Source organism: Narcine bancroftii, chromosome 1 (assembly GCF_036971445.1).
Source record: "Narcine bancroftii isolate sNarBan1 chromosome 1, sNarBan1.hap1, whole genome shotgun sequence".
NCBI lineage: Eukaryota > Metazoa > Chordata > Chondrichthyes > Torpediniformes > Narcinidae > Narcine > Narcine bancroftii.
Genome location: NC_091469.1, coordinates 151679529 through 151691621, shown reverse-complemented (window position 1 = coordinate 151691621; position 12093 = coordinate 151679529). Strand labels below are relative to the sequence as shown.

The window sequence follows — 12093 nt, the reverse complement described above, 5'->3', positions numbered from 1 at the left end:
TTCCAGACTCTTTTGTGTAGTCTTCCAAAGGCGCTATTTGCCTTGGCAAATAGTTAGTTAGTTGAAAACTGCAGCACAGAGAATAATGTTTAACCGCTTATTTAGCATAACTCTTTTTGGACTCCTGCTTTTAATTATTTCTTAAAAACCTGAAATGTAACTATACATACATTTGCTCTTAAATTTGCCACTGTAACAGTGGAAAACAAAATTACAGTAAAATCCCTGTTTTCTGGAATTCAAGCAGCCAGGAGCCTCATGCAACCAGCAAAAAAAAAATCACAGAAAATAAATAAAAATATGAAAGTTTAATATTGATGCCCCCTAGCGGTTAGTTCGCCAATCATGCAACACATAATCTCAAGCCACCGAAAATTTACTGAACCGGCTGAATACCAGGGGTTTTACTGTAGTTACATCTCGACAAGTTCATAGTTTATTTCCTAATTCCATTTGATTGTGCTAAGAAGCGAGACGTTTCTTATTGATATCCTGGTTGCTTTCCATGCTAGGAGAGTCTAGGACAAGAGAGTACACTTCAGCATTGAAGGGTGTCTGTTCAGAACAGAGATGTGGAGGAATTTCTTCAGGTGGTGACTCTGGAATTTGTTGCCACAGATGGTTGTGGAGGCCGGGTCATTGGATCTATTTAAGGCAGAGATTGATAGGTTCATGATTAGTCAGGGGAAAAAGTCAGGCAGTGGGGCTTAGTGGGAAAATGGATCAGCTCATGAATAGTCTATTTCTGCTCCTATGTCTTGTGGTCTTTCTGCAATCAGTACAATTTCCAGTAAGATTCATATAAACAATTCTTTGAGACTTAAATCATTGTATTAATTGAATATTTATTTCTTTGTTATCTTGTTTGACAGAGCTAAATGGTGCTGATCTCAAGAATTACAACAGTGAAAACAGCATTAACAGCAATGCCAGTCTTCCAAGTGTCCAAAGCTGCAGAAAGCATGCTGAGCGACAGGTCGCTAGCTGGGCTGTGTCCTTTGAGCGTCTCCTCCAAGATCCAGTTGGCATCAGATATTTCTCAGTAAGTAATTATTTTACCTGTGCTAGAATTCTTGAACGGAAAACATGAGATATCAGTACATATAATTTTCCATCATCTGATTACTGGGAGAATTCAAGGACATTTTGAAAAGGATAAATAGTGAGAAATATAACGGATGTCTGAAAAAGTGATTGCTGTTCTAAAAATGTTCATGTTGTTCTACAAGATACCAGTTCTCATAGTGGTGTTTATGTGCTTTAGTTTTGTACTTTGTTATTGTTTTAGTTTTTAAATGATCTGTTCTAATAAGAACATCAGAAATAGGAGCAGGAATCGGCCATCTGGCCCGTCGAGCCTGCTCTGTCATTCAATAAGATCATGGCTGATCTGATCATTGACTCAACTCCACTTACCTGCCTTTTCCCCATATTCCTTAATTCCTTTTTTATGTAAAAATCTATCTAACTGAACCTTAAATATGTTTAATGAAGTAGCCTCAACCGCTTCCCTGGGCAGAGAATTCCACAGATTCATTTCTCTCTGAGAAAAGCAGTTTTTTCTCATCTCCGTCTTAAATCGACTCCTCTGAATCTTGAGGCTCTGTCCCTAGTTTGGTCTCACCTACCAGTGAAAACAATTTTCCTACCTCTATCTTATCTATCCCTTTCATAATATTTCTATGTTTCTATAAGATCTCCTCTCATTCTTCTGAATTCGAGTGAGTATAATCCCAGACAATTTAGTCTTTCCTTGTAGGTCAACTCCATCAACTCCAGGATCAACCTGGTGAACCTCCTCTAGACTGCCTCCAAGGCCAGTATATCCTTCCTCATGTATGGAGACTAGAACTGCACACAGTACTCCAGGTACGGCCTCACCAGTACCTTGTGCAATTGCAGCATGACCTCCCTGCTTTCGAATTCAATTCCTCTAGCGATGAAGGCCAACATTCCATTTGCCTTCGTAATAACTTGTTGATCCTGCAACCTAACCTTTTGCGATTCATGCACAAGCACTACAGTAGGCTGGAGTTTTTCTCCAATTAAATAATAATCTGCTCCTATTTTTCCTGCCAAAGTGGATGACCTCACATTTACTAACCTTGTGCTCCATCTACTAGATCTTTGGCCACTCAATCTAACAACTATATCCTTCTGCAGCCTCTCCACATCCTCTGTACAATTTGCTTTTCCACTCCATTTAGTATCATCTGCAAACTTGGCTACACGACCCTCTGTCCCCTCTTCCAAATCACCAATGTAAATGATGAATAGCTGCAGGAAATGCCAGCAAATTTGAAAGAAATGTGAAAGAATGGCAGGCATCCCTGCTGTAATGACAACCAGGGTGGAGAATTTAGTGAAAAGTATAGTTTTGAACTTGGGAAATAAAGTAGATTCAGGCGATGTTTCAAGGGTCCCAACCTGCATGTTTTGGGTCATTGTGTGTGAGTGGCTGTTTAGTGTGACGGAGTATATAGGTATGTTTTTGGGAGATAAATTGGGAAAAGTTTATTAGAGTAGGTCACATACAAACACTTTAAAACAGATCTTATTTGAAAAACTGGAGCTCTGCTCATGCTAGACATATCGGCTACAGTTTTTGCAAGAGGTTTGAAGAGTGCTCAAGAGACTTCACTAATGAATTGTTGTTTGCAAAAGGCAGCAGATGAAAGAGCATGTCGGAGCCGCTGCTACCTGGAAGACAGCTTGCTTTTGTAAGAGGGTTGTGTAGTTTTACAAGCAGAGAGAGTCAAACAGGCTTTTTTCCTGAGAGAGAGAGAGAGACACACACACACACACACACACACACACACACACACACACACACACACACACACACACACACACACACACACACACACATCACTTGTACAGTGTTACAGCCAGCAGAAGTAGCTGGGACTGGAACAGGACAAGCTGGTGGACAGCCTGTTTGTGAGATCGCCTGGTTAAAGCCCTTGTGGTTCATGCAAGAGGAGAGGACTGGCTGTCTAATGTTTCACTAGGAATCAGAGAAACAAAAAGGAACTCTGTAGTGTCCTGAAAGAAAGAGGTTATCATCTGGAGAACCCTGAAGGGGCAAGTTTCATCAGCAAGACACTGGAGTGACTGATGGGAAGTACATCTGTTGTGGATGTCCTAGAACAATAAATCTCTCTGAAAATTGACAAGAACCTTCCTGAGCGGTAACCGTTTACCTTTCAAGCATCGAAGCCTGGTGAACTTAATAAATGTTAAATTCTGTGCATAGTATAAGAATTGCCTGCAACCAATGAACTTGGAGGAATGAGAAGTGAGATTGGACTGTGAACTGTCATAAGCCCAGAGGACCCCAAAACCCAGCAGCAATAGATATTCACCAAGACAAATGGTTATTTAAACAAAAGTTGCTTTTAATTATCTTTAAACATGAAAACAGAATCAAACTTTAACTTATCTCTATTGATTTATTTAACCTAACTTAACCCCCTTCTAATTCTAAGCGCACATGTATATAAGTTCAGAAATGTTCTTTGGTTCACAGTCCGATCTCACTTCTCATTCCTACTCTAACAAACCTTTCCCAATTTATTTCCCAAAAACATATCTATATACTCTGTCACAGAACCAAAGAACTTTTCTGAACTTACACACACACATTACATACACTTGCGCTTAGAATTAGAAGGGGATTAAGTTAGGTTAAGTAAGTCAATTTAAAAAGGGAAATCTTCCATTATCTTTTAATGAACCTCATATATCCTTCATAGTGTAAAGGGAAAAGATCCATCTGAGTGCTTCTCTTACAGACCAATTTCTTTATTAAATATTGATATGAAAATTTTAGCAAAAGTTTTGGCTCATAAGCTGGAGAACATTTTACCATCACTTATTTCTGAAGATCAGACTGGTTTTATTAAAACTTGTTATTCTCATATTAATATACATCTCTATCATTCCTAAATTGTTTTTTGACTCACTGGATTTGATCATATTATATGGCAAGGAAAGTGCCCCGGTTTAAATAAAGCTCATGTTCTAAAAGGAATGGTGATTTGGCGCTTTCTAATTTTAGATGTTTCTATTGGGTTGGTCATTTCACGTAACCTTGAGTTCTTGCTGTAATTTCATAATTGAGTTGACCATCCCGTTTTGGTAGAAATGTTTCCATTTCGGCATTTCTTGACTTCTCTCTTTCTTTTGCTTCATTATAAACTGACAATCTGGTTGTTAAATACAGTTTGAGAATATGGCTGCAGTTTAGAAAGTATTTTGGATTTCATTGCTTCTCTCTTGCAAGTCCCATTTTGTCCAATCACCTTTTTTAGCCTTCCTTGCAGGATTCTACTTTTAATGATTGATACAGATTGGGTAGTAAATGTTTTCAAGACCTTATAACTGTTTTGCATCCTTTGAACAATTGGTTGGAAAATTCAATTTACCAAATGCTCATTTTTTCAGATATTTACAAATCAGGCATTCTGTTCAGTCTCATATCCTCTGAGGTGAATATTCTTTTTTTAAAAAAAATTATTTAATTGTTTGCATCATTACAGGAATAAATGAATAAAACATTAACCAAATGTCCAAGGCCCAATGATACAAAAAAAACTGTTATATTTTTCTCCCCATTCCCCCCACCCAAAAATAAGAAAAAAAAAGAAACACCTGTGGCGGCTCACCATTAGGCAAGCGAACCGGCCCTGCTTGTAAGCCGCGTGGCGGGGCAGCCGGCCAAATTGGCGCCGTCGGGGGGGGGGGGTTCCCTTTTCCAAGCACGGGGCTCAGAAGCCCCATGCTGGGGGACCATGTGACGCCTGGGTAAACTAGCTCACTGAGCTCAACCCGTCTGGTTGTGTGTGTTCTTTCAAGAGCAGTGTAGCTGCCGCAACAATTGGTGACCCTGACTGGTTCAAACGTCTTTGAACCCATCATGAGCAAGCCCGGGATCAGAGCTATAGCCGTGAAACTGCCTGAATTCTGGGTTCAGGAGCTGGAGACCTGATTCGGCCATAAGGAGGCTCAGTTTCACCTCCGCCAGATTTCTTCAGACCAAATTCTACCATGTGGTCGCTGCCCTGGACCAGGCCACCACCAGATGCATGCTGCACCTCGTTCAGCACCCACCCGCCAAAGACAAATACGAGACCATCAAGCAAGTGCTTACCAGATCCCTCGGACTATCCAGGCATCAACGTGCCACTTGGATGCTGCATCTCGACGCCCTGGGGGACAGGTCCCCGATGGAGCTGATGGACAAGATGCTCCCGCTCATGGGTGATCACACGAACTGCCCACTCTTCGAGCACATTTTCCTCAACCATATGCCTGGGGATATCCGGCCGCTGCTGGTCCAGGAGAGCTTCACCGACCCGAGGAAGGTCACCCAGAAGGCCCAAGAGCTATGGCTCACACGATTCCCAGAGGGCTCAACGGTCCAGCAGGTCACGAGGCACGGGCATGACCACACCAAGCCCGTCCCTAGCGCTGCGGTAGAGCATCCGGCCCCTGCAGGGGCCCCCAAGAGCATAACCAAGGCCACAGCATCCGCTCCAGGCCCCTGCTTCTACCACCAGCGTTGGGGAGCCAAGGCGACTCTCCCCTATTTTTGAGGGGGGAAAAGGGGAAATTTTTTTTGCATTTTACTCAAATATTTATGGTAGTTGAATAATTAGGATTAAGCCCATTTAACTTATGTGGAGAATAATACAATTGATGAAGAAAATTATATTGAAACATTTACAGTATTCGTAACACTTCCATAACATAATTTTGGCCAAATCTCCTCCGGAATTTGTATATTTAAATCTTTCTCCCATTGCATTCTTGATTTATATAAATCTTTTTTCTTTACAGTCTCTTGTAATTTTATATACATATTAGTGATAAATTTCTTAACAAATGTATCTATTATTATATCTTCAAATTGACTTTGTTTAGGGAGTCTCAAATCTGCTCCCAGTCTCTTTATCAAATACATTTTTAATTGATAATATGCAAAAATTGTATTATTATGTATATTGTATTTATCTTTTAATTGATGAAAAGTTAAGAAAAAAGATCTTCAGAAACAATCTTTTATCCTCGGTATAACCTTTACTAGGACCAAGTATCAAATAAAGAACTATTCAAAGTAAAAGGAAGAAGTTGAATTTGTTTTAACAACATTTTTGGTTATTGATCATTTTTAGTTCCTCTCTCAATATGAATTCTATTCCATATGTTTAAAATATATTTCAATACGGAAAAATCTTTAGTTCCCTTAAATGGCTCATTATTTCATTTATACAAAATTAACTCTGGAATAGTTTCACCAATTTTATTCATTTCTATTTGAATCTAAGCTGGTTTTTCATCCCGTTAATAACAGGACGACAAATTGAGCTGCTTTAAAATAATTCCTAAAATTTGGTAGTCTTAGTCCACCCTGATCAAATTGAGCTGCTTGAAAATAATTCCTAAAATTTGGTAGTCTTAGTCCACCCTGATCAAATTTTTACATTAATTTTTCTAAACCAATTCTTGTCATCCTACCTTTCCAAAGCAATTCATATGTTTTATTCAAGTTTTGGTAGAAAAATTCTGGTACATATTTGAATAGGCAATGATTGAAACAAATATTGTATTCTTGTAAAAATATTTCTATTAACAATACTGGTAAATCTTTCCATCTTTTCAAATCCTCTTCCAATTTTTTTAACAATGACAAATAATTTAGGTTAAACAAATTATTTATATTTCTACGAATTTTAATCCCAAATTATTTAATTGCTTCATTTTGCCATTTAAATTTTGTCAATTTTTTACATTGAGAATAATCCATATCCACCTTAGGCATTATTTCACTTTTATCAACATTCACTTTATAACCTGATACTCACCCATAATCTTTTAATCTCTCATTCAACTTATTCAAAGATATTTTTGGTTTCATTAAATATACCATAACATCATCAGCAAATAAACTAATTTTAAGTTCTTTATTACCTACTTCAAATCCTTTAATTTAATTATCAGTTCTAATTACTTATGCCAATGTTTCAATCACTAATGCAAACAAAAAGGCTGATAATATAACATAACATAACAATTACAGTACGGAAACAGGCCATTAGGCCCTTCTAGTCCGCACCGAACCAAACACCCCTTTCTAGTCCCACCTCCCTGCACAATGCCCATAACCCTCCATCTTCTTCTCATCCATATACCTGTCCAACCTTTTCTTAAATAATACAATTGACTCCGCCGCCACTATTTCTCCCGGAAGCTCATTCCACACGGCTACCACTCTCTGAGTAAAGAAGTTCCCCCTCATGTTACCTCTAAACCTCTGCCCCTTAATTCTTAACTCATGTCCTCTTGTTTTAATCTTTCCTCCTCTTAACGGAAATGGTCTATCCACATCCACTCTGTCTATCCCTTTCATAATCTTAAATACTTCTATCAAATCCCCTCTCAACCTTCTACGCTCCAAAGAATAAAGACCTAATCTGTCCAATCTCTCCCAATACTTTAGATGCTTAAACCCAGGTAACATTCTGGTAAACCTTCTCTGCACTCTCTCCACTCTGTTTATATCCTTCCTATAATTAGGCGACCAGAACTGCACACAGAACTCCAAATTAGGCCGCACCAACGTCTTATACAATCTCAACATCACCTCCCAACTCCTATATTCCATGCAATGATTGATAAAGGCCAGCATACTAAAAGCCTTCTTCACCACCCTATTCACGTGAGTTTCTACCTTCAGGGAACGATGTACCGTTACTCCTAAATCTTTCTGCTCTTCTGTATTCATCAATGCTCTCCCATTTACCTATGTCCTATTCTGATTCTTCTTATCAAAATGAAGCACCTTACACTTATCAGCATTAAATTCCATCTGCCATTTTTCAGCCCACTTTTCTAAGCAGCCCAAATCCCTCTGCAATCCTTGAAAACCTTCTTCATTATCCACTATTCCACCTATCTTAGTATCGTCTGCATATTTACTAATCCAATTCACCACCCCATCATCTAGATCATTAATGTATATAACGAACAACAATGGGCCCAATACAGATCCTTGAGGCACACCACTGGTCACCGGCCTCCAACCTGACAGACAATTATCCACTACCACTCTCTGCCAATGTTCAATCCATTTGACTATCTCAAAATTTATACCTAAAGACTGCACCTTCCTAACTAACCTTCCATGTGGTACCTTATCGAAGGCCTTACTGAAGTCCATATAGTCAACATCCACTGCGCTACCCTCATCCACATTCCTAGTCACCTCTTCAAAAAATTCAATCAGATTGGTCAAACATGACCTTCCTCCCACAAATCCATGTTGAGTGCTCCTGATCAGACCCTGTCTATCCAGATGTTTATAAGTACTATCTCTAAGAATTTTCTCCATTAATTTACCTACCACAGACGTCAAACTTACAGGCCGATAGTTGCCAGGCTTCCTCCTTGAACCCTTTTTAAATAACAGAACCACATGCACAATGCACCAATCCTCCGGCACTATCCCCATATCTAATGACATTTGGAAAATTACCGCCAGAGCCTCTGCTATTTCCTCCTTCACTTCTCTCAATGTCCTGGGGAAGATCCCGTCTGGCCCCGGAGCCTTATCCACCTTTATATTCTTCAAAAGCCTTAAAACTACACCTTTTTTAATCTCTATATTCCCCATATTTACCCAATTTGCTTTTTTTTAATCTCACATCTCCCAATATCCTTCTCCTTAGTGAATACCGAAGAAAAGAAACTGTTCAATATCTCCCCCATTTCTCTAGGCTCCACACACAGTTTTCCGCTCTGATTTTCTAAGGGACCAATTTTGTCTCTAGCTTTCCTCTTACCATTAACATATTTGTAGAACTCTTTTGGATTAGTTTTCACCCTGCTTGCCATAGTTTCCTCGTACCTTCTTTTAGCTTTCCTAATTCCTCTCTTAAGATTCCTCTTACATTCAATGTATCTTTCAAACATCTCCTTAACTCCATGCTTCTTGTATCTAATGTACGCCTCCCTTTTTCTTCGAACCAAGTTTCCAATATTCCTTGAAAACCACGGCTCTCTCAAACCTTTTGCCCCTCCTTTTAACCTAACAGGAACATAAAGCTTTTGCACTCTCAAAATCTGATCTTTAAAAGACTTCCATCTCTCTACTACATCCTGCCCATAAAACAAATTGTCCCAATGCACACCCTGCAAGTCCTTTCGCATCTCCTCAAATCTAGCTTTTCCCCAATCAAAAACCTCAACCCTTGGCCCTGACTTCTCTCTTTCCATAATGACATTGAAGCTGATGGCATTATGATCACTGGACCCGAAGTGCTCGTCAACACTAACCTCCGTCACTTGACCCATCCCATTTGCCAACAGTAGATCTAACACTGCTCCTTCTCTGGTCGGCACCTCTACATATTGTTGTAAAAAACTATCTTGCACACATTTCACAAACTCTAACCCATCCAGTCCTTTCACAGAATGTGTTTCCCAATCTATATGTGGAAAATTAAAATCTCCCATAATTACAACCCTGTGCTTATCACAAATATCTACTATCTCCCTACAGATTTGCTCCTCTAGGTCTCGGTCCCCTCCGGGTGGTCTATAATACACCCCTACAAGTGTAACCTCTCCTTTCCTACTCCTCAGTTCCACCCAAATAGCCTCCGTGGATGTGCCCTCTTATCTATCCTTCCTAGGCACCGCTGTAATATTTTCCCTGACAAGCAATGCAACCCCACCTCCTCTTGCCCCTCCGACTCTATCACACCTAAAACAACGAAACCCAGGGATATTCAGATGCCAATCACATCCCTCCTGCAACCATGTCTCACTAATCGCTACCACATCATACTTCCAAGTATCAATCCACACCTTCAGCTCATCCACCTTTTTTACAATACTCCTGGCATTAAAATATATGAATTTCAGAGATTTCCCAATTTTTAATCCCTGTTTTCCCTCATCTTTAATAACAACATTATTTACTTTTCCTGCCAATTGCCCTTCATCTTCTTCCAGAGCATTTCCCTTCTCTATCACCTGCCCATCCATATTCAAATACTTACTACAAACTTTCTTTGTTTGCATTCTAACCTTCTCCTTACTGCTCTGTACTATTTTGTTCCCTCCCGCCAACCATTCTAGTTTAAAGGATCCTGAGTAGCCCTAGCAAATACCTCTGCCAGGATTCTGGTCCCCCTGGGATTTAAGTGTAACCCGTCCTTACTGTACAGGTCACATCTCCCCCAAAAAAGGTCCCAGTTATCCAGAAACTTAAAACCCTGCCCCTTACTCCATCCCTTCAGCCACGTGTTAATCCTCCACCTCATCCTATTTCTATTCAAACTGTCACGTGGCACAGGGAATAATCCAGAGATTACCCCCTTTGCGGTCCTTCTTTTTAACTCCCTACCTAACTGCCTGTACTCACTTTTTAGGACCTCCTCTCTATTTCTATTGTCAAAATAAGACCTTTCTAGCAAAAAGGGTTGTGAGATTTGTTTATTCGTAATCACCCTTGCTTTTGGTTGATCATACAATGGCTTTATCCAGTTTATAAAAATATTTGGAATCCCAAAACCATTGTGTCTCAAATAAAAAAACCCATTCCAATCGATCAAATGCTTTCTCTGCATCTAATGCTACTGCTACCGTGGGAATCTTACTGTTTTGTGCTATATTTACCAAACTTAAACATTTAACTACATTATCTGCTGCTTTTCTATTTGAATCAAACCAGTTTGATCTAAATTTATTAATTTTGACAAAAATTCAACTGGCCTATTAGTTAACAATTTCGGTACAATTTTAGTCTGTATTCAATAATGATATAAGTCTATATGAAGAAGGCTGTAAACTATCTTTCCCTTTTTTGGAATTACAGTTATTAATGCTGTCTTAAAGGATTCAGGTAGATCATAAACCTCTTTCATTTGACCTCATACCTCCATCAATACAAGTATTAATAGATCCTTAAACTCCTTGTTATTCTGTATGAGATTTTCTGACAGTCTTATCTTTTTGTCCTCCTTTAATACTGCTAATTTAATTTGTCTCAAATAATCTCTTATGTTATCATCTCTCTTTGACTCTGAATGATAAAGTTTTGCATAAGTCTTTAAAATTATCATTTATTTCCTGCATTTTATGTTATCTGTCCTGATAATTTCTTAGTTGCAATTATTGTTCTAATTGCCATGCTAAAACTTATGGGCCCTTTCACCCAACTCATCATATTTTCGTCGTGTTCTCATATCTCTCTCCACTCTAAAAGTCTGCGCACCATTAAGTCTTAATTTCTTCAATTCTTTCAATTTTCTCTTCTCCTCATCTTTATGCACTTGAATTTCCTTCTCCAATTTCATTATTTCTTTATCTAATTGAGTTACTTCTTTCATATATTCTTTATTTTTGAAGTATAGCTTATTATTTGACCTCTAAAATATGCCTTCATTGAATCCCATAAAACAAACTTATTCACAATTGAATTAGTATTGTTATGTCTGGAGGACCCCAAAATCCAGCACCACAACAAAGGGTAACTTAAACAAAAGTTACTTTTAATTATCTTTGAACATGAAAACAGATTCAAATTTTAACTTATCTCTATTGACTTACTTAACCTACTTAACCCCCCTCTAATTCTAAGTGCAGGTGTGTTTAATGGGTATATAAGTTTAGAAAAGTTCTTTGGTTCACAGTCCAATCTCAGTGGTTGCAGGCAATTCTTGTTCTGTGCACAGAAATTAGCATTAATAAAGTTCACCCGGCTTTGGTTACCACTCAGAAGGGTTCTTGTTGGTTTTCAGAGAGAGAGTTTTCTCATTCCAGGACAACCACTCCAGTGTCTTGCTGACGAGACTTGCCCCCTTCAGGGTTCTCCAGAAGATAATCTCTTTATTTCATGTCACCGCAGATTTCCTTTCTGTTTCACCTATTCTAAAGGGAAACACCGGACAGCCAGTCCTCTCCTTTGACCAGGTCGACTTCCAAAACTTGCCAGCTTGTCCCTCTGGAACTGAAGTCTGTGTCTCTCCTTTCTCTCACTCTCTCCCACTTTGAGAGCAAAGCTGTCTGTCTCTGTCTGCAAAGATC

At 39.0% G+C, this 12093-nt stretch overlaps 1 protein-coding gene across 4 annotated transcripts in view; it reads left to right on the top strand.

The window, feature by feature from the left end:
• rgs12b (regulator of G protein signaling 12b) overlaps positions 1-12093 on the top strand; it is a 268107-nt gene that overhangs the window by 155917 nt on the left and 100097 nt on the right. For all 4 annotated transcript variants that reach the window (XR_011358479.1, XM_069941849.1, XM_069941829.1 and 1 more), the window contains exon 5: positions 873-1042. Coding sequence is in view for 3 of the 4 variants with exons in the window: in XM_069941849.1 (XP_069797950.1) it covers positions 873-1042 (170 nt within the window). In the remaining variant the exon portion in view is untranslated. The remainder of the gene's footprint in view (positions 1-872; positions 1043-12093) is intronic.